Source organism: Pelodiscus sinensis, chromosome 2, assembly GCF_049634645.1.
Source record: "Pelodiscus sinensis isolate JC-2024 chromosome 2, ASM4963464v1, whole genome shotgun sequence".
NCBI lineage: Eukaryota > Metazoa > Chordata > Testudines > Trionychidae > Pelodiscus > Pelodiscus sinensis.
This window is the reverse complement of record NC_134712.1, coordinates 109,855,573-109,878,744: the sequence shown is the minus strand read 5'-3', so window position 1 is coordinate 109,878,744 and position 23,172 is coordinate 109,855,573. Positions and strand designations below refer to the sequence as shown.

The 23,172-nt window shown below is 42.7% G+C and overlaps 1 protein-coding gene across 1 annotated transcript in view; it reads right to left on the bottom strand.

Moving 5' to 3' along the window:
* The window catches only part of ADTRP (androgen dependent TFPI regulating protein), a 53,782-nt gene that overhangs the window by 16,729 nt on the left and 13,881 nt on the right, over positions 1-23,172 (bottom strand). Inside the window, exon 4 of the mRNA XM_006138772.4 lies at positions 8,240-8,355. Coding sequence (XP_006138834.1) covers positions 8,240-8,355 — 116 coding nt within the window. The remainder of the gene's footprint in view (positions 1-8,239; positions 8,356-23,172) is intronic.

Genomic DNA, 23,172 nt, shown 5'->3' with positions numbered 1-23,172 from the left:
CAGTTTAAAATTAGATTTACATTACAAAAAGCCAGAAGGATGGGCTGAGGCTACATTTAGCCCTTTGTTGAAGTGGGGACACTCACTCTTCTAATACAGTCTGACAATGGACGAAGCCTGCGCATTTGGATTGCAAAGTCCTGAGTTCTATCCCCCAAGAGCTTGTCCATGTGTTAGACTAGTATTGCCATATGGGACTATGGTTTCTAAAGCAGACTATCATCATCATCAACAACAACCATGGGCTCAACACCCGTTGGTGTCTAATACCTCCCTCACTCTTTCCTTCCCTCTTTCCCTGTCCAGTGCGGAGTGTCCTTTGTTTCTGTAGACTAGTTCTGTACCAATCTACTATATTATCTACCCATTCTCTGTGGGTTCTGCCTCTCCTATTTGGACCATCCATTATGCTGAATTACCAAGGTCTTAACTTTTTGCCCATTGTTCATTCTGCAGATATGCCCGAATAACTGTAACTTCCGTGGTATAACCTTCTGCACTAGGTTCTCTTTTAGCTGTATTTTCCTATATAATTCCTCATTGGTGACCTTCTGCATCCTTCCTATTCTCAGGATCTTTGTATAACAACTCCTTTTGAATGCCAATATCCTTCTCTTCGAATCTTTTGTTATCACCCATGTCTCACATTCGTATAACATGCTGCTAAATACACAAGGTCTGTGTAGATCCTGCTGGTGTGCACAAAAGGTCCCCTCGTGTGTTTTAATTTAGTGCTGTTTTAAACAGTTAAACAAACCCCAAGGCTGTGTCTACACTGGGCCACTTATTCCGGAAAATCAGCCACTTTTCCGGAATAAGCTACGAGCTGTCTACACTGGCCCTTGAATTTCCAGAAAAGCAACGACGCTCTACTGTACAAAATCAGCCACTATTCCAGAAAAACGATTCTGCTCCCGCTCGGGCATAAGTCCCTATTCCGGAACACTGTTCTGGAAAAGGGCCAGTGTAGACAGCCCAGTAGTCTTTTCCGGAAAAAAGCCCCGATCGCAAAAATGGCGATCGGGGCTCTTTTCCGGAAATCGCGTCTACATTGGCCACAGACGCTTTTCCGGAAAAAGGGCTTTTCCGGAAAAGCAGCCTGCCAATGTAGACGCCCCTTTTCCAGAAAAACTGAAAATGGAATAGTATTCCGTTTTAAGCAGTTCCGGAAATTCATGCCAGTGTAGACACAGCCCAAGTCCATTAGGATTTAACTGGAAAGTGTGATATTCACTTTTGTGGCCATGGATTTGATACAATTCTATTGGAAAGCTGAGCCATGTCTGTTGTCTCCATTAAGCTGCCCTTAGACTTTCCCCAGCACTGTCAGTAGGGAGAAATCCTGGTGATTTTCTCCCACTGCCATTATCTTCCTAGGTCAGGAGAGTATGCCATTCTGTGAGAAAACACTACCCTGCCCCGGGGCTATGTGAGTCATGCCTCAGAGTATCTGTGTCACCAGAATTGAGAGATGTCACAAATCTGAGAAACAGGTAAATGCTAGAGAAAACAAGTTTCCTTGATGGTCTTAAAGCAGGAAAACAGACAAACAGTAGTTAAGGAAGGCGCTGGTAGGGCCTAAAAGAAGAGGTTTGTGAAGAAAGATTTGTTAACTCTCAAATAAAAGCGTTGATGGGAGAAATCAGTATTGCTAGTAATAGAGTTTTATTGGGCTGAGCTTGGAACATTAAGAGTAGAAGCTAGTTTTATAGATACATCATAGGTCCTCTGTTCAAAAGAAACAACTGGGGTGTGAAATGACTGAGGAAATAAAAAAGCCTATAAAAAGGCCTCAGTAATAATAACAGGAAGCATTAGCTGCTTGACACTAATTGGAGTCTCAATAGGGAAAATGATGTAGCTGCCCTTTTTTATTATTATGCAGAGCCTCTATGTATTTTGTTCAATATGATACACGTGTCTCAGGCAATAACAAAGGCAGTGATCCTGGTCTTAGGTAGTATGAGACTAGATTATGTGGATCAAATTTTTTAGACTTGGGTACCTTAGGTTTGGCACCTACATCATTTTTTTTAATGCATTTAAATAAGTGGTATGATTTTCAGACACACAAATCATCATCATCTCTCACTTGAGCTGATGAAACGTAAGTAATCTGACTGGCTGTTGTGGTGCATAAATATTTATTTAAGTGCCTGTCTTTGGGTACCTATATGTCAAAAATTTGGCCACAGTGAGCTGAAACAATGGATGGAGAGGATGAATTTTTTAGCACACAGCTAGAAATGCACTGTCAAAAATTTGCATTCATTGTACAATTGAACATTTTGCATATGCGATTATAGGTTCAACATGCATACCATATTCAGATGCCTATTATTTTGAAAATGTAGATGTCAACTTAGAAATGGAATAAAATAGGTTTTTGTGATAAGACATACAATAGAGTATCAAGTAACAATGCATAGTCCAGGGTAATACTGAAGTAATATTTGCACTTCTTAGTAATTATAGGAAGAGATGACACAGGGGTAACAAGAATACTAGAACACTACCAGATTTGGGGGCAGCATTTTATAAATCAGTAATACCTGATGTATCACAGTAACCTAAAAGAAAGATTTAGGGTTTCTCCTGTTCTTTCACTAAATGTGCCTCATTTCCACTAATCTTAATGGGAGCTACACTGTCATTGAAGGAAGAAAAAGCAGTTCCACAGAGAGTATGCAAAGACAGGTGTAATTTCAGGAAAGGCAAAGAACATATTGGTGCAAATCAGGTTTTTGGGAGCATGTAATTTCAAAGAGAGAAGGACATGAACTGAAGCTGAGCACTGGTATCTAGGACAAAATATACATGTTGAAACTTTCTAGTCTGGTACCCTCAAAAGAATGTCACAAAAGTAGGAGACTAGGTAACAAAATGGTAAATGAATTTTAATGTTGATAAATGCAAAGTAATGCATATTGAAAAACATAATCCTAACTATAGGTATAAAATGAAGGGAACTAAATTAGCTATTACAACTTGAAAGAGATTTTTGGAGTTATTGTGGAGAGTTCCTTGAAAATAACCACTCAGTGGGCAACGGCAGTCCAAAATAACAAACAGAATATTAGGAGTTGGAGAATAAGACAGAGAATATCTTATTGCCTCTATATAAAACCGTGGTACACCCACATCTTGAATACTGTGTACAGATATAGTCACCTCTTCTCAAAAAAGATATATTGGCACTGGAAAAAGTTCAGAAAAGGGCAACAGAAATGCGGTTTGGAATGGGTCCTATAAGGAGAGAGATTAAAAGGACTGGAACTCTTCAATTGAGGAAAGAGGAGACAGCGGGCAATATGACAGAGGTCTATGAAATCATGACTGGTGTGGAAAAAGTGAATAAGGAAAAATTATTTACTTGTTCTCATAACGTAAGACCTAAGGGTCACCAAATGAAATTAATAGGTAGCGCGTTTAAAACAGACAAAAGGTTCACAACATCCCCTGGCAGGGAGTGCATGAAGACTTGGACTTTAACAGGCTTAAAAAAAGAGCTACATAGATTAATGGAGGATAAGTCCAACAATGCCTATTACCCCTGATGGGTAGGGATGGGGTCCCTAGCGTCTGTTTGTCTGAAACTAGGAATGCGCAACAGGGGTGGGATTACTTGATGATTATCTGTTCTGTTCATTCCTTCTGGAGAGACCTAGTATTAGCCAGTGTCGGACGATAGGATACTGGGCTAGATGGGCCTTTGTTCTGACCTAGTATGGCCATTCTTATGTTATGTTCTTATGACCTGACGAGTGCCGAACCAGAGAATTTGCCAAACCACAGGACATCAATCTTGTCCAGTAGCAGTACCAACCAAGACATGTAGGGGTAAATTAGAGCTAAATAACAGCACAGAACACTGAGAGCCAGGACTGGTGACCGTCAACAAACTTTATGGGACTAGGCCATGCCCATGATAAGTGGACATACGATGAACTAAAATCATGCCGGACCATGGATGTTGCCAGACCGGAGAGTTGTGGATTAGAGATGTTCAATCTGTACTTGAAATATTTTAATTCATCATCAAGATGGAGTGGATACATGACTGGAAAGCGATGGAGTAGAGACCCCATATTTATTTACTTATGTATTTATTTATAGCTTAAGATGCAGTGCATATTATATGATTATTTATATTTACTGATCTTAGAAAGGTGGTGTGATCTAATCCATGTTATGGCCCAAGGTATATTTCTGGTGATTGGCGCCCATATTACTATGCTTTTTGCTGTTATGTTGATTTTACAATTAAAATGGGAAAGGGCAGGATGTATTTAAGGTCTAAAGTTGCATAACATAAGAGTTCCACAGATCTAGTATTGGTATTTTAAGACCGGGAAGATGATTACAGGCCAGGTTTTTGATACTTTTGGTTGACTACTTGTAGAGTAATATTCTACTTATCATGAGAAGGGATATCAAAATCTGTCACGGTAGGAATTCACTAGTATGTCTGCCAGATTTCTCACCATGCCTGGCAGCCTCCCTTGGTTGGAAGCCACCTCCCAGTTTTGAGTCCAGCAAAAATCACATTTTGTAATGAAATCCCATGTGGAAGCAGCCCTTGAAGAAAGGCACATGCAGTGGGAAGCCATTTTGGCTACCCTGCTTGATTCTTTACTTGTTTTCCTGGCTAATCCAATACCTCACATGGCAAATGAACCATCTGATTCCATAGCTTGGAGGAAAGAGGAGTGGTAAAGATGCTGATTATGGAGCATCAGACCCAATGATTGGACTATTAACATGCACTCTGGCCAGCTCTGGAGGCCGGTTGGGGGAGCAACGCAGCCCTGCCCCTTTTACCTGAGGCCCACACCCTTTCTGGAAGCATGGAGCTACCTCTTCTCCCCCCCTCCCCCCCCCGAACACACACATTGCCCAGGGAAGCAATGAGCCTGTTTGATCATTACGTCACTGAGCCTCAGAAGAAAACAAAATGTGGCTTAATGCTAACGAATGCAGCAAAATGGCTCACAGGAGAGGAATTTGGGAAGCAATGATTGTAAACCCTTTAAGGTTAAAATAAGATTAAGATAAACCATTCCTAACATATGGTCATATAATGTAGTAACAAAGCCCCATATTTCCAAGCCACTATAGAAGGATCTGAAATCATAAGTGCATTTTGTCTGTACAGTTTACGTGAATATTATGGGCTGGTTTTGGTTTTGGTTTTAGTGGGACTGAAACAAACAATTTAATGACCAAGGCAAGTTCATTTGAAATAATGTGTCCATTGTCATAGGTAAGAAGCAGCAGAACCAAAAGATTCACCAGCGCATCCCCCTTTTTGAAAAGACGCCAATGTGGTCGCCTACCATATTTGCTTTTCTTACTGCGCGTCGGCATGGTTTCTTCCTGTGCCTTTAATAAGGCTTCTTTAAAATACTGGCAGCTCTCCTGGACTCCTTTCCCCTTCATGTTAGCATCCCAGGGAATCCTGCCCATCAGTTCTCTGAGGGTACGTCTACACTACAACGTTAATTCGAACTAAGCTAATTCGAACTAACGGATCCAGACTAAAAAACTAGTTCGAATTAGCGTTTTGCTAATTCGAACTAGCATGTCCACATTAAGTGGACCCTGAACCAGGCTTAAGGATGGCCGGAAGCAGTGCCGGCAGGGCATCAGAGGAGGACTTAAAGCATGGAGATGCTGTCTCAGGCTAGCCGAGGGCTGTGCTTAAAGGGTCCCGACCCCTACCCCGGACAGACAGTTCTCAAGGGTGTCCCGCTTGCAAAGCAGTCCTGGCTTGGATTGCCCGGAGTACCCACACTAGGCACATCACAGCACTCGGCCATCAGACCGGCTGCACTTGCCGCAGGCTGCCATCTGGGGAGAAGGGGCAATTGGGGGGCTGCAGGAGAGGTTCCACCCCCAGAAGCCCGCAGAGCCAGCCCAGTCCTCCCCATTGGGGGCGCGTACCCCATTCCTCCCTCACCTCCTTCCACTTACCCTTCCCTAGCCCCTCTTCTTGATGTACAAAATAAAGGACAATTGTGTTCAAAAATTGAATCTGTCTTAATTGAACAAAACTGGGGGAGACTGGGAAAAGGAAGTGGGAGAGGGGAAGAGAGAGGCTGGGAGAGGGGAGGGCAACTAAAATGATCAGGGGTTGGGAACAGGTCCCATATGAAGAGAAGCTAAAGAGACTGGGACTTTTCAGCTTAGAAAAGAGGAGACGGGGGGGGGGGGGACAGGATAGAGGTCTCTAAAAGCAGGAGTTGGGAGGAGAGGGTGCATACAGAAAAGTTCTTCATTAGTTCCCATAAAGAAGGACTAGAGGACACCAAAGGAAAGGAATGGGTAGCAGGCTTCAAACTAGTAACAGAAAGTTGTTCTTCACAAAGCAAAGAGTCAACCTGTGGAACTCCTTGCTGCAGGAGGCTGTGAAGGCTAGAACTGGAACAGAGTTTAAAGGGAAGTGAGATCAAGTCATGGAGGTTGGGTCCATGGAGTGGTATTAGCCAGGGGGTAGGAGTGGTGTCCCTGCCCAAGGTTTGTGGAAGGCTGGAGAGGGATGGCACGAGACAAATGTGCTGGTAGGCTTGCACCTGGCACGGGCACCGCAGTTAAGGGGTCCGGGGCCAGGAGGGGGGCAGTTTCCCTGGTGTTGGCCAGAGTTTCCCTGGTGTTGGCCAGAGTGGCCACCAGGGAAAGCTGGGGAGGGCTAGCCTCCCATTAGTTCGAATTAAGGGGCTACACACCCCTTAATTCGAACTAGCTAGTTCGAACTTTGCTTAATCCTCGTGGAATGAGGATTACCTAGTTCGAACTAAGCGCTCCGCTAGTTCGAATTAAATTCGAAGTAACGGAGCGCTAGTGTAGTGCCTATGAAAGTTAGTTCGTACTAACGTCCGTTAGTTCGAACTAACTTTGTAGTGTAGACATACCCTGAGGGAGTCAAAGTCTACTTTTCTGAAATTCAGGGTTTGTATTTTGCTGCTCTCCTTTCTTCCTTTGGTCAGGATCCTGAAATCTACCATGTCAAGCTCAGTGCTTCCCAGGTTGCCACCCACATCTACTTCACCTACTAGTTCCTCGCTGTTTGTGAGCAGCAGGTCAAGCTGCGCATGGCCCCTGGTGGGTTCCTTCAGCACTTGTACGAGAAAGTTATCCCCAACATTTTCCAAAAACTTCCTGGATTGTCTGTGTACTGCTGTATTGGTCTCTCAACAGATGCCAGGGTGATTAAAGTCCCCCATGAGAACCAGGGCCTGTGATCTGGAAGCTTCTCTCAGTTGTCTGAAGAAAGTCTCGTTTACCTCATCCATCTGATCTGGTGGCCTATAGCAGACACCAACTACATCATCACCCCTGTTGCTCCTGCTTCTAAACTTAACCCAAAGACTCTCAACAGGCTTTTCTCCCTCCATATACTGGAGCTCTGAGCAATCGTACTGCTCTCTTATATACAGTGCAACTCCTCCTCCTTTTCTCCCCTTCCTGTTCTTCCTGAACAGTTTATACCCTTCCATGACAGGGCTCCAGTCATGCGAGTCATCCCACCAAGTCTCCATTATTCCAGTCAAATCATAGTTCTTTGACTGGACCAGGGCTTCTAATTCTTCCTGTTTGTTTCCCAGGCTTGCATTCATGTACAAACACCTTAGATAACTAGTTGATTGCCCTACCTTCTCCATTTAAATCAGGGGTCCTCCTTTGTTGCTCCTTCCTCCTTGTGTTTCTTCCCAGTATCCCACTTCCCCACTTACCTCAGGGCTTAGGTCACCATTCCCCAACAAACCTAGTTTAAAGTCCTCCTCACTAGGTTTGCAAGCCTGCATGTGAATTTGGTAGGATCCAGTAAGGAAACATGGGTGGAAACAAACTGAGGACACTGCTCTAGTGGAGATTTCCAAAGCAACCCCCTGGTTTGTTAAAATTTAGCACAACTTGTCTTTCAAGAGAGGCTCTGAAGCAGCAGGTCATGTTGTGGATGGCTTCAGGCACATTGTTGTTTTTTGAGGAGGCCGACTAAACGCATGGCTGGAAAAAGTCCTCTTGGCCTTTTGTTTTCAGGGAAAATCATGTAATTCTTACAAACATACAAAAAAATTCCTCTGAATGGCTTTTCCTGAAAACTGGCCATGATGTGATTATTTCGATTTATACATTTTCTTTATAGGGAAAAATAATCTTCTAAATACAGAATTTTGCCAGGTTTTCTGGAGCGGACCACTTACTGAAAAATCAAGTGATTACAATATATAATTCTTACCAGCTGAGATAGGCAAGAGAAACAAATCCTAATAGGATCAGTCCTTTCTTCTTTGATGGATAACGGTGTGGGGTAGCAAAGATCTCCAGCAGAGCAAGTGGCAATACAACAGTGTGCTGGGAAGAAAAAGGAATATGTCAGAGTATGGCAATAGTGTGTTGTGGTAACCAAACACCTGTGAAAATGTGTACACTCATGCAATTATTGGTTAACACTATATAATGCATGCCACTTTCCCAATGAGTACATTCCCGTAATTCAGCAAGCACTGAAAGTTTCTTGTTACATAGTAAAAACCATGATTATGAGATGATCCTCTAGAACTCTGTACTGCTATGCATTGTAATCTACTGTGGATGCTGTAGTGATTTACTGCATTATCATTTGTGTAAAAGCAGTTGTAGTGACCTTCATCTAACAGCAGAATAAAGATTTGTGAAATCTATCAGTTTATTTTGAGATGGAAAGGAAAAATCCTTTGGTGTTTTCTGAAAGGCTTTTCTTGCTTAATTTAAGTCCAGAATTGTTGGATTTTTTTTCCCTTTTTAAAAATTTGCTGAAAATCTCTTTAGCCATTTCTGAGTTATTAGAGAGTGGGGGAAAATTACTTTAAACTCACCTTTTAAATAAAAACAAATTTGGGGAAAAGTTATGGGATGAAATGTGAAGTAATGTTATTATTAGAAAGCTACATATAAGAAACAGAAATATTAAGAATAAAAATTTTAAAAAATCCGTTTCCAATGCTGCAAACAGCGTTGCAAAATTCTATTCCCACACTGGTGATGATTAAATATATGTATCAGTGATCTGGAAAATGGTGTGGATTTTGAGGGGACAACATGTGCAGAGTACACAAAAGGTAATTAGGCAAATAATGATTAGAAAAGATTTCTTTCAGAGAGACCTAACAAAGCCAAGTGAATGAACAGCATGAGGGCAGATGAAATTCAGTGTTGACAAATGCAAATTCATGCAAATTGGAGGATCTTCTAACTTCTTGGAACCACAACTAGTTTGCTGTGTTTGTTCGAAGGCCTTTTCAGGTCATTAACATCACCCTCAGGTCTACCTGTGGAGCTCTATTTGTCTGCACAGAAAGGGAATTTGGGGGCCTCCACAGCCAGGCCCTGTTTACAGTGTCGACTTGGGGGCAGACTGACATCAGAGCTTTTTAGGAGATGCATTTTAGTCCATCCAACCCCATAGAAATTAACCAGAGAAGCTGATACAAACCCAGATTGTATTAGCTACTTTTGCAAGTTACCATGGGGTGAGCTGCTAGAAGCAGATTGTACATCTTTCACGATCTCCATTTGGATGATGTTGGCCTCTCACAAAGGGTCTTGTGGTCTCCAAGTTTTGAGGCATTTTTTCCCTCCCCTCATACAAGGTCAACTCAGTCAGTCTCTCAGAGAGAAATTTCTTGTGGGGATTTCTACATCTAAAGCCTGCTTCTCTCCTTTTCAATATGAAAGGAGATGCCATGGCTCAAAATTAACTGTAACTCTTCAGGAGAAAGCCCTGAATGTTACTGTCAAAAGCTCAGTGTAAACAGTTGTCCAATGCTCAGCAGCAGGCAACCATAGCAAGGCCTGCTCAATTGGGCTCCTAGTAACTAAAGTAATTGGTTTTACAGATAGAATGTGGAAAAACTGCAGCAGCAAACACAGTACATGGATTTTTCTGTATCATATGCTACGTTGTGTTACAAGTCTGACCAAAGTCCACTGAAGTCAAGGGGAATCTTTCTATTCACATCAGTGGATTTTTGGATCAGTCCCACACACAGGACATGATGGCATGGTATGATATGTAAGTTTAATTGGCAGAGATGTGTGTGTATACATGTTCTTTTGTAGAGGTAGAGACATATTATGGCTTCATCGTGCAAGAGAGCACTTAGTAGAAACGTGTTTGGGTTGGGGTTTGTTTGTTTGTTTGTTTGTTTTGCATCTTTCTTGCACATCCCTAGCACATTAGGCTTCAGAAGTCATTTATTAAGCCCCATAAGTCTTGTAGCCAAATATTCTTCAGTTTCAATTATTGCATTCTAGGAGGTAGAGATAAGATAAGTTTGATTGCTCTAATTTATCTCCGTGTCAGTGCTGAGTTTTCTCTGTTTTATCTCATACTCCAGAATTCTATGACCCTCACGGTTAATATCAGAGGTCCAGCTTATAAGACTAAGTGATTCTTTGATAAACTTAAGTAGGCAAGAGGTCTTTAGTTTGAAAAAATTAATTTGCTCACATTCCCTATGTCTTTTACTTAAAAATGTGCTAGGTATCGAGGCTTCTTCTAAGTGTTTATTATATATTTGATTTTGATATAATTGCTTGCTTTATCTCCTCGCTTTTGTATTCCCTGATGTGGATAATAGCCTAGAAAGCAGAAGACTGTCACCCAAAGGTTACCTTAAGTATGGAATAAGATCTCACATTTCAATTACTTTGTACAGAGATTCTTAGTTGGCCTACAGAATTAAGAGTTACAACTCCTATTGTCACACTCAACAGGTTTAATACTGTAAACCTGTATTTGCCAATGGCTAGGTACAACAAGGTCTATAGTTTGTGCAAAATCAAAATATTGCCCAGAGAGAAAGACAATAATGGAAACTATTTAATATTCCTTATTACTCTGTTTCAGGCATTCAATTTGTTTGCCCCTTGAGGGCAAAATGGCCACATATACCAATATTTCACATGGCACCCAGTGCCCAAGGAAATTACTTTGGGGGGGACACATAATATCCTAGTTTTCCATTTGATCAGTGAATACATTTTGCTTTTATTCCAATAACAACAAATTATTTGTTCAAAGCCAGATAACTGTAACAGAGGAAATTTCATTCTGTGTTCATTGGGCATAACCTTTCAATGGGAAGACATGTGTTTGAAGTCCAGAGAAAATCAAATGAATTTATAGTAGATACTTCATCAGCGCTGTTTTTGTTGGGTGCTATTTTGCTCAGAATGAATATTAACACTTGTTGAGAGGTTCACAAAAGCCACCAAGTTACTAGGCAGAAAAAAAAATCCTCCACACCGAAAAACATGTTGTGTCAGAAGCTAGTCACATTGACACAGACGTATGTTTTATTAAAAAGTACGGTATGTGAACAAATCATGACCTTAAAAACACTTGGCTACAAAAGACTTTCCATTTCTTTGACTTTGAAAATATGATCACCTTAATCACAGGCAGATAAAGAAGGATCCTTGTGTGTGCCTATGGGAATGCTATAAGGACTGGTGAAACTCTTTGGTGTACAAATGGCTTCTTCTTTTATATTGGCTTCTGACTCTGGGTGAAACGAGTATGAGTGTATGTCAGGCCTGGGTAATAAAATGGCAACGGTTCACCAGGGTTAGCCGTTGGTAGGCCTCTGTTGCTATATTTACCTGCCCCTCCACAGGTATGGGCTATTGCAACTCCCGTCAGCTGGGAATGATGATCCATGGCCAATGGGAACTGTGATCCCCTATATCTGCAAAGGAGCAGGAAAATATAGTGGTGTGGGGGCCTGCTCAGGGCCAGTATTTGGCTACCCCTGGTGTATGTTCATTTTCTAGTCTTTCATTTCTGAACTTGAATGCTCACTGTACATGTTCTTGCCATACTGAACATGTGTGCAGGGCCCTATCATACATATGAAATGCAACTAAATAATTTGAAATGGAAAACCAAACCAAACCAGAAAGAGTCTTTCATCACCATACTGGTATCACAAAGCATGCTGGTGTTTTCACACATTTTATGAACCCTATCAATAGTTTGTTTTCTTCTAGAGTAGCAAATTACAATGGAATTCACATGGAATAATGGAGTATATTCACAAGAATAAATGGGTTCACTGTGATTCATGTTTATACAGCAAATACCAAAAGAATGCATGATTGGCCACCTATTGCAAAGTGTGCCCTTGCCAATGACATTCAATTAGCTTTCCAAATGAATTCCCTTGGATGGCTGATAAAAAGCTGATTTTAGTGATGAACATTAGTGATGGCCCATATACCATGGCTGCTAATACTAGTTGTAAGGCCTTTAAAGGCTTTTCTTTTTCACCTGGAAAAAACTGTGCTCTCATTTTAGCTATATTTAATATTAGTCTTTAGTCATCAAACACCATGATTTATTAAAGACAATTACAACCCCAATTTTAACCAAACTGTATTGTTAATCTAACATTTATTCAAATCAGTCAATCTTTATTTGGACACAAACTTAAAATACATACTGTTATGATTCTTGATTTAAAAAGAGACCTAATTATTAGACTTGGATTGACACAAATCAGAATTTTGCCAGAAATGGGTGGAAGCAATGATTCATTCTGTGTTTCAATTAACAGTTTCTCATTTGTAAACAGGGAAACTGAAAAAAAATAATTATCACAGAGGGAGAGAGAATTGTTTCATTCTGCAGTTAAAAAAGCCAAAATCACTGTCTAAAACAATAATGGTGTGTACTAATCTCTCTTGTCGATAACTGAATGAATGAATGAAAAAGCACATTTGCCTCTTTCCAGAAAATTTCACTATTTTTCGTTTGTTTTAATTTAATGTATATTTTAACTAATACTTTTGCTTGTTGAGGAAAAACTAGTTTATGTCTTTTGTTAGGACAGCAGAATTTGAAGTGGGAAACTAAAGATCTTGCTTTTTTGCAGAATGGTGATTGGAAAATGAAAAGCAATAATATTCATGAAACTCTCCAAGTTGTTTTGTCAGATGGTCAGATGTTTGGAAATGCAGCTCAGGTTATAAAGAAGATAAAATATAAAGCAAGGCAGTTGATTAATTGCAGTAAACTCATGCGATTAACTCAAAAAATAATCATGATTTTAAAAATTAATTGTGATTAAAAATAGAATATCAAATACAATTTAAGTATTTGGGATTTTTTTACATTTTCAAATATATTGATTTAAATTACAACACAGAATACAAACGGTATAGTGATCACTTTATATTTTTATTACAAATATTTGCACAGTAAAAATGACAAACTAGCATTTTTCAATTTACCTCATAAATACTGTACTGCAATCTCTTTATGATGAAAGTGCAACTTACAAATGTACACTACTTTTTGTTACATAACTGCACTCAAAAACAAAAAAATTTAAAATTTTAGAGCCTACGAGTCCACTCAGTCTTATTTCTTACACAGGCTGTCACTTAGATACCAAGTTTGTTTACGTTTATGGGAAATAATGATTCCCACTTCTTATTTACAATGTCACCTGAAAGTGATGATGCTTATTTAAAAAAAAGTTAATTACATTTGTGACTGATCTCGTTGAAGGAGAATTTTATGTCTCCTGCTCTGTTTCACCTGAATTCTGCCACATAGTTCATGTTATAGCAGTCTTGGCTGATGAGAAAGCACACGTTCAGTTTAAGAACACTTCCATTGCAGATTTGACAAAACACATAGAATATGCCAATCTGAGATTTCTAAAAAGAGTTACTGCACTTGACTCAAGATTTAGGAATCTAAGACAAAAAACAAGCCTTCCAAAATCTGAGAGGGAGGAGTTGTGGAGCATTCTTTCAGAAGTCTTAAACAAGCAACATTCTGGCACAGAAACTACAGATCTTGAAGCACCAAAAAAGAAAATCAATCTTCTGCTGGTGGCAGCTGACTCTGACGATGAAAATGAACATGTTTTGGGCCACACTGCTTCGGACTGTTATTGAGGAAAACCCATTATTAGCTTGGAAGCATGTCCTCTGAAATGGTGGTTGAAGCTTGAAGGGACATATGAATCTTTAGCACATCTGGCAGGTCCAAATATCTTTGGACGCTCACCACAACAGTGCCATATAATTGCCTGTTCTCACATTCAGGTGACATTGCAAATGAGGAGCAGACAGCATTATCTCCTGCAAATGTAAACAAACTTGTTTGTCTGAGCAACTGGCTGAACTTGTAGGCACTAATGTTTTACATCATTTTATTTTTGAATTAAGTTATTTTTGTGTATATAGTTCTGCATTGTAAGTTCAACTTTCAGATAAAGAGATTGCATTATACTACAAGCAGTTGGTGGAATTGAAAAAATACTATTTCTTTTTTACAGTATAAATATTTGTATATAAGAGTTAAACTGTGATATTTTCATATTCTGTTAATACCAGAAATGGTGATTTTTTTTATTTTCCCCTCTGTATTCTTTCACTCCCCGGGATATATTTACTATGCATGAATCTAACAAGCACAAATTATCTCTTTTGCACAAAGAATCAAGAACTTGAAGTGCTTCTACTTCCGAAATTCATTATTTAATTTCCAAATAATTTGTTTTATCTAATATTTTCTTTTATTATTGTTAGTTTTTGTTTTTGAAAATACAGGTTTACAGAGTTGACTGAATGTGTGGAAATTTATTTTCAACTTGAGCACATGCTTAAGAATCTGAGTAGTCCAGTGAAAATCACTGGGATTACATATATACTTAAAGTTAAGCATGTGTTTCATTATCCTGCTTGATAAGTGCCCCATATTTAAGCAAATAGCAAATAACTGTCTGTGGATGTTTGTTTTCCAAATTGAATTTCCGTTTAACTATACTTACTCATGTTTGTTTTCTATGAATATTTGAGAAACCTGTATGGCTGCACTATAGAGAGTACATTCGCATAACTAGGTTACCATCGCTATGCCATCTTACCCCCAAAGAGAAAACACAGTTTACCCTGACAGAATGATTTTTCCCATTAGTATAGGAAAACTCTTTAAGCAGTAGTGGCAACGTTGACAAAAACAGTCTTCCATTCTATGTGTCGGCATAAGTAAATTAGTTAGGAGTTTGGATTTTTCATACCCTTGACTAATGTAGCTATGTCATCCTAAGTGTCATTTTAAGTGTAGGCCAGGTCTTGTGGTGGGATTTTCACAAGTTCTTAGCATTTGACCTTAGTAGGAGCAGAGTTACACCACTGGTAAAGGTTTTTGAAAATACCTCTTTCATTTCTCTTCTTTCCAATCAAATCCTAAGAACGGATTAGCTGTTTAACAGCTCTCTCTATATCTGGAGAGATTTACATTTATGTCTTCTTTATCAGGAATGTTACTGACAAAGAAAGGGGACTCAAGATGGTTACCCAAAGGCTAATACTCATAGATTAAATTCTGCGGTTTTTACCTAGTTTTTATGCAATCCATACTCAGGCCAAGTCTAAAGGATTTTACCAGTGCCTGTGTTGTTTTCATAAGTTCTACCTCTTAAAACCCTTGCATAGGCATAGGAAGTAGGAGGGTACCCCTAGGTTTTGTGTAACCCACACACCTAATGTGGTTCACTGTCCCATGTAGTGGCACTTAGACCACTTACAGGGAGAGATAAGAAGGAGTGAGCTCTGCAGCCTAAGCTGAGAGCCAGCTGGCTTTATAGCTCAAGCTTTAGAGACTCCTACACCAAGTTCCCAGGTTCAAATTCACCTGGTGGTGGTTACATTTGGACCCAATTTCCCCATGCCCAGAGGCCAGAGTCATTGCTGCTTCACCAGCCCCAGGTCCTGGCCTCTGGGAAGCCCCTGCAGGGGTCCAGCTGGGCTTCTGAGGTCCCCTGGCTCCACTGGCTTCACCACCAGACCTGCAAGCTCTGCTGGCCCTCTGGGACCCATTGCCCACTGTCCCCACCCCTATGGGATCTGCAGGCCACTAGCTTTGGAGGCTCTGCTGCTGCCTGGGGTCTTGGCCTCAGCCCAGGGTTCAGCAATTTTCCATCCATTGTGGGCAGTAAGGAGCTAGGATCCCAACTCTCCCTGACCATATGGACTGGATGCCCTTGACACAATTGGTGTCCAGTCAGTCCAATCCAGGAACGTTTGCATCCATCAGAGGGGAGTGAAACAAACAGCATTCCATCCTAAAAAATTGTTCCAGCACAACTGTATCCTTGTATGATGATACCAGGGCTGTAACAAGGGCGAGGCAAGTGAGACACTTGCCTCGGGCGCATAGCTGAGGGGGTGCAGAAAAGACCGCTCCTACACTGTCTTCGCTCATGCCTTGCACCACCTCAGCATCCCTGCCCGCGCTGAGGACAGTCTTGCCTCAGGCACCAAATTAGGTAGTTACGACTCAGGATGATACCAAACAGCCCCTCTAACCATCCCCATTTTTGTGTAGTTTTACTATTCCCAGTGCTTTTCTACATCCCTGTTCTCTTTCCCTCTTCTTGGCCCCTTGGTGGCGCAAGCTTCCTCATTTGATGTACTCTTTGTTGTTGTATTCCTTCAGATTTTTCTCTTGCTGTTTTACTTGTTGTTTGTCCTTATTTTTTCCTTCTTTCCATTCTCCGCTTTTATTAGCATGAAACTGCACAGTTCTTTTTATTGTTTCATATTTGAATAATAAAATACCTGGGTTTAAAGGCTTTGATAAATGAGGTTCTGCTCTCAGAATTATTTATTATTATTTTATGATGTAATTTTCTCTGCAGTCTGGAACTGCAGTGCAGTGCCAGTAAACAAAATTAGTATCCGTGTGGGGGGAGGATGGGGGGGTGTACATACTGTGGCAAAGCTCCAGCTATTCCCCATTTGACTCATGCTATTGGCAGTTACTGTTAGCCTCAGAGGCTTGCTGTGACCTTCCATGTGACCTCTTTCTCTTTACTAGAGGCAGAAGCCACAGCCTAGTGAGCCATACTTATCACCAGTTAGTTCATAATTTGGGCGTAAAATCCCTTCTGGAGTCCTGATCTCCCTTCTCGAGGCAGAGGTTGAGATGTTGGGAGGGAATTGGGGCCCGCCCACTATTCTGGGTTCTGGCCCAGGGATCCTAAGGCAGCTGCAACAGGCAGAGTTACTGCCACTTGCAATCTAGCAGCTGTTCCCTGGGTCACTTCCCCAAATGATCCCAGTACCTTTCCTTTGGTACCTACTCGTCACTTCTCCGCTCACACCTGCACAGCTCCTGCACATAGCACTTCCTCCTCCCTGTCCTGTGCTCTTTTCCTTCCCCTTCCTAGCCTGGGGGAGGCTTTTTAAAGCAGCACCACAGGCCTTAATTGGCTGCAGGTAACTAATCTGGAGCTTCTAGCAAGCTGTATTTGACCCCAGGTGCCTTCCTGTTAGGTTTTGGGCTTTTTTTAACTCGGAGAAGAGAAAGCCGTTCACCTAAGCCCCTCCATCACAGTGCGTGACAGCCAGCTAGTCTGCATCTGTCATCATATACACATATATATGCAGGAGATACAAAAAGTTCTGCTATTGTAGACAGGCGTGCACACAACCGAGGAACTGTTGTTCGAGTTTAATCTTATCACATGTCAAATTTCATCATGCCTTTAACATATCAGAAAACATACCAGACTTGTTTTCTCCCTTTCCAGCTCTCGTGGTGCTCACCACGAAAGAATGAAGGAAGCCATGCGAGTCCCACATTTTCAGAAACGCACATATGTAATTTGTTTGCATCGTTATCATGAGTGCATGCGTCACTATAGTTGTATATGCAAATATCTTGTGTGCTGTTTGAGGGAATTTGTAGCAATAGTGCACACAGTTTTGCATGTGTGCATTTCTTTGAAAATGTGGACCTTGTAGAATAGTGTAATTCTTGTTATAAGACCATTTGAGTGTGTTTTGGAGCCAACATCCGAATAATATTTTGCTCAGAAATGAAGTACACACGTAAGTAGGTGACGTTCATATTGCCTTTGGAGCTGACATGAGACTGAAATGATATAATCTTCCAACGCGGAATTTTGTCTCCAGCTGTCCAGTAAGAGGGACGGGGCTAGGGAGCTTGCACTTGTGCATTCTGGAATAACAGACATCAAGGAGGATTCTGTGCCATAACATTCATTAATGAAACAAATGCTCTCTCTGGGTACGTCTACACTACAGCGCTAGTTCGAACTAACTTAGTTCGAATTAGTTAATTCGAACTAAGCTAGTTCGAACTAACGCATCTAGAACTAAAAACTAGTTCGAACTAGCGTTTTGCTAGTTCGAACTAGTAAGTCCACATTGAGTGGACTCTGAACAGGGCTTAATGTTGGCCGGAAGCAGTGCCGGCAGGGCATAAAAGGAGGACTTAGAGCATGGAGATACTGTCTCAGGCTAGCCGAGGGCTGCGCTTAAAGGGTCCCGACCCCCACCCCGGACACACAGTTCTAAGGGGTGCCCCGCTTGCAAAGAAGTTCTGGCTTGGAGTGCCCTGAGTGCCCACACTGGGCACATCACACCACTCGGCCATCAGCCCGGCTGCACTTGCCGCAGGCTGCCATCTGGGGAGAGGGAGTAATTGGGGGGCTGCAGGAGAGCTTCCACCCCCAGAAGCCCGCAGAGCCAGCCCAGTCCTCCCCATCGGGGGCTCGTACCCCATTCCTCCCTCACCTCCTTCCACTTGCCCTTCCCTAGCCCCCCTTCTTATTGATGTACAAAATAAAGATAACGTTTCTTCCAACATTGACTCTGTCTTTATTGAAAAAAACTGGGGGAGACTGGGAAAAGGAGGTGGGAGAGGGGAAGAGAAAGGCTGGGAGAGGGGAGGGCAACTAACATGATCAGGGGTTGGGAACAGGTCCCAGATGAAGAGAGGCTACAGAGACTGGGACTGTTCAGCTTAGAAAAGAGGAGACGGAGGAGGGACAGGATAGAGGTCTCTAAAAGCAGGGGTTGGGTGGAGAGGGTGCATTCAGAAAAGTTCTTCATGAGTTCCCATAAAGAAGGACTAGAGGACACCAAAGGAAAGGAATGGGTAGCAGGCTTCAAACTAGTAAGAGAAAGTTGTTCTTGACAAAGCAAATAGTTAACCTGTGGAACTCCTTGCTGCAGGAGGCTGTGAAGGCTAGAACTAGAACAGAGTTTAAAGGGAAGTGAGATCAAGTCATGGAGGTTGGGTCCATGGAGTCCTATTAGCCAGAGGGTAGGAGTGGTGTCCCTGCCCAAAGTTTGTGGAAGGCTGGAGAGGGATGGCACGAGACAAATGGCTTGGTCATTGTCTTCGGTCCATCCCCTCCAGGGTCCCTAGGGTTGGCCGCTGTTGGCAGACAGGCTACTGGGCTAGATGGACCTTTGGTCTGACCCAGTACGGCCATTGTAAGCTCAGGGCTCAGTGTCGGGGGTCTCAGTGGACCCCCTTGATTTTCATGCACACCTGGTCCTGGGTGGCCAGGCTGGCAGCTCTCCTGCCCTAGCCGGCCACTTTCCTGTGCCTAGTGCGGAGATCGTGGACGAGGTCCACGATGTCCGCACTAGCCCAGGAAGGTGCCCGCCTCTTGCGGTCCAGGGCAAGCTCCCGGGAGCCGCCAGCCTGGTCCCGGCAAGAGGGGGTGGGCTGGGGGGCATCGGGTGGGTGGCTCTGTGCCGTGCCAGGTGCAGGGTCTGCTAGCTGGGTGCTGGCAGGCTTGCACCTGGCACGGGCACCGTAGCCAGCCCGTGCCCCTTTAAGGGGTCCGGGGCCGGGAGGGGGGCATAGAGTTTCCCTGGTGTTGGCCAGAGTGGCCACCAGGGAAACCTGGGGAGGGCTAGCCTCCCACTAGTTCGAACTAAAGGGCTACACAGCCCTTAGTTCGAACTAGCTAGTTCGAACTAGGCGTTAGTCCTCGTAAAATGAGGTTTACCTAGTTCGAACTAAGCGCTCCGCTAGTTCGATTCAAATTCGAACTAGCGGAGCGCTAGTGTAGCGCATAGGAAAGTTAGTTCGAACTAACGTCCGTTAGTTCGAACTAACTTTCTAGTGTAGACATACCCTCTCTCTCTCTGAGTAAATGGGGTAATACCAACAAAAATGGAAACAAACTGTATAGAGCACTGGGGAAAATCAAGCATCATAGCACCCAAATGTGTGTGGCAGTTAGTTTAATGCACCATAACCCTCATAGTGATATTCTTCTTTTCTGCTAACAAATGAATATAAAGGGAAACCTCTAAATGTCCATAGCTGCCAGAGGGTTTAAAACCAGGATAGTTGGAAATGCAAGCAAATTGAAAGGTTTATCTTTTTGCATATTTAAAGGAGCTATTAAATGTTTAATATAAATGCAGGAGAAATTGTATAAGATGGTCAGGGATGTGGCTGAAAATGCCCAAGGATATAGCTTATGAGTAAATATAGTCTTTTGAAAAATAGCAGTCCTGAATGGAATGCAGTGAGCCAGGACTGGCAACAGACTTCACCAGGTCCTGAGCAAGATTGGGGGGCAGGAGGCTCTGCTCTGGCCCCTGTAAGGGATAGGGCCTCTGGTAGAAGAGGCAGGGCTAGGTGCTAGTCTCTCCCACTCAACCCTCAGTGCTGCCCAGGAATCTAGTAGTGATTATAGCAGAATTGCATACTCCTCCTTCCCATACAAAACTAAACCATACTGGCATAAATTGTCCTCAGGGTATGTCCACACTTGCCATTTAAAGTTGAAAAAATCCCCATTTTAAACAAAAAAAATGAGGGGGTGTTGACACATGCCGATGACTTTTTGTGGTATCAGTACCGTGCCTAGCACAATGGGGCCCTGATCTTTATTGAGGCTTGTAAGAGTTGCCATATGACAAATACATGCAAATAATTCAGGCTAAGGTATTGTTAAACCAAAACTTGTCTATAGCTGAAAAGAATAAAATATTAAATTAAATTGAAAAGGATAATGTGTTGCAGACTAAAAGAAAATATCTAATAAAGAAGAAAAACATGTCTGTTTATGGTTGTTTCCAATGCAACTCAATTAATAGTTGCCTATTTTCTTGCTTTTGACGCAAACTACTGATTCTGAATGACCCACAATTCTCCTTTTTGTTTAACTGTCAATCCTGTCAGCCTCTTAAAAATTCAGTGTTGTTCTCAACTGCAATTAAAATGAATAATATATACAAGTGATTCAGTTCAAACTGTACATAGAAGGGAGTGGCTTTTTGAGGGAGTATCCAGATACAGTTTGAAAACAGAACACCAGGAAAGAATGAGTCAAAATGGCTTTTCCCTGAGCCACCCTCCACCCAAAAATTTGAGCTCAGGTAAAATAATAGTACTTAGGAGTGATTTAATAGCTTTTATCCATAGATCTCAAAACTCTTTATAAAGATGGGCAAGCATAATTACATCCATTTTACAGATGGAGAAACTGAGGCACACAGAAAATGAATTGCATAAGGCTCAATAGGAAAGCCAAGACCAGAACTTGGCTTGCCTGTCTCCCAATGCAGCACAGTCTCCGCTGGGCCTCTCTGTAGCACCATAAATCTGCATAACAAAATTTGATTTCCAACCACTCTTCATTTTTCAAAATGAAAATTTTCCATTTCCGCACTAGCAGACATTTAAAAATGGCGGCGCCAGGCTTCATTTGCAACTCTGGTTGCCTACATTACCACCCTAGTTCGAACTAGGGTGGTAGTGTAGACATACCCATAGCTAGGATGGCTGGAGCTCTGCTATCTTACCTTCCTCCAGACCAGGTAAGGAGCCCTCTGCCCCAAACTTGGAGCCACCCTTCCCCTTGGGGGAGAGACCACAGGACATGGGGGGGAACTCACTGAAGGAGGGGTCAGCCTCCAGAACCTGGCCCCTATGCACACAGCCTGCAGGCAGTGGGGGGGGGGGGAGGAGGGCTGCTGGAGCAAAGGCAGGTGTGTGGTGGAAGCCTCTGGAGGCTACCCCTCTCCAGACAGCTTGCGGGCAGCAGGGAAGGCATCTGGAGGCAGGCGCAGCCCCAGGATATTGACCCCTCCCCAGACAGCCTGCAGGCTGTGTGTGGGGGGGGGGAGCTGGAGGAGTGGGCAGCCCACGAAGCCTCTTCACTCCCCACTTCCCGCAGACAGTCTTCAGGCTCACAGAGTGCTGTCCCCCGCAACAGACTGCAGGACAGGATGGCCACTGCCACAAACAAGGACCCTCCTGAAGCCACTGAAGCTGACCCTCCCCCAGATAAGCTTCAGGCCTGGGAGAGTCCCAACCTCCACCTGACAAGTGCACAGACCCTGATTCCTCCCTCCTGGAGGAGTCACCCTCCAGGGAGCACAGCCCCAGCTTCTCGGGAGGATCACTGGCGGGGAGCACTGCCACAACCCCCTGGGAGGGAGTTGCTGCCATAGCAGTGCCATCCTCACTGCCATAGGAGGCCTCAGTTAGTCTTTCCCCTCCCCGCCCCGCCCCATCTCCCAGCCTCCAGTCCTGAGCTCCCTGCCCTGAGTCCTGCACCTCCTTTCCCTGGCCCTCACGCCCAGCACCCCCTAACCCTCTGCCTCTCCTTACCCCCGAGCCCTCACTCCAGCCTTGATTTTCCTTCATTTTTAAAATATTCAATCTTGGAAATAAAGCATGTACATTTTTCATTTATTCAAAAAAAACCTCCAAAAATTACTTCAGTTAAAGACCTGAGCAATGCCAGGTACAGCTGCTAGCAACTGATGTATCTCTAAGACACGCAGCCACTTTGCAAAACTGTCCCCCTGTAGCCAGCTAGATATTGTGCCAGTCAATATGAACTTTTGCTAACCTTTGAGCTATGAAATATAGCGGAGTTCACTGGGTAGAGGAAACACCCCCTTATCAAATTTTCCCTGACAATTGACATTTAAAGTGCTGTTCCTTTAAATATCTGGCAGTTCCCCAGATTCACAGTATTTACAACGGACATCTTGGATCAAAAGGAAGAAATGCCCTTGGCTATTTAAAAACCTTATTTACATGCTGATAGCATTTATAACTCTCATTTAGATTCTCTGCCCCTTCTCCCCCAGCCCTTCAGTGACAATGATCTTTTCAGAGCTCTTAATTCACTTCTAGCAGACATCTTGGATTCTACAGTTACGGGACGGAAACTTCCCCCATGCTCCTCCCACAACTTGGCAGCACTGCTAATAGTATTAATCATTTATATAATGGCTCATTATATTACAGGCAGCTGGTTTGCAGACAGTCACCAAGAGGTTGGCTGATCATTGTGCAGTAGCTGGAATGTTTCCTAAAAT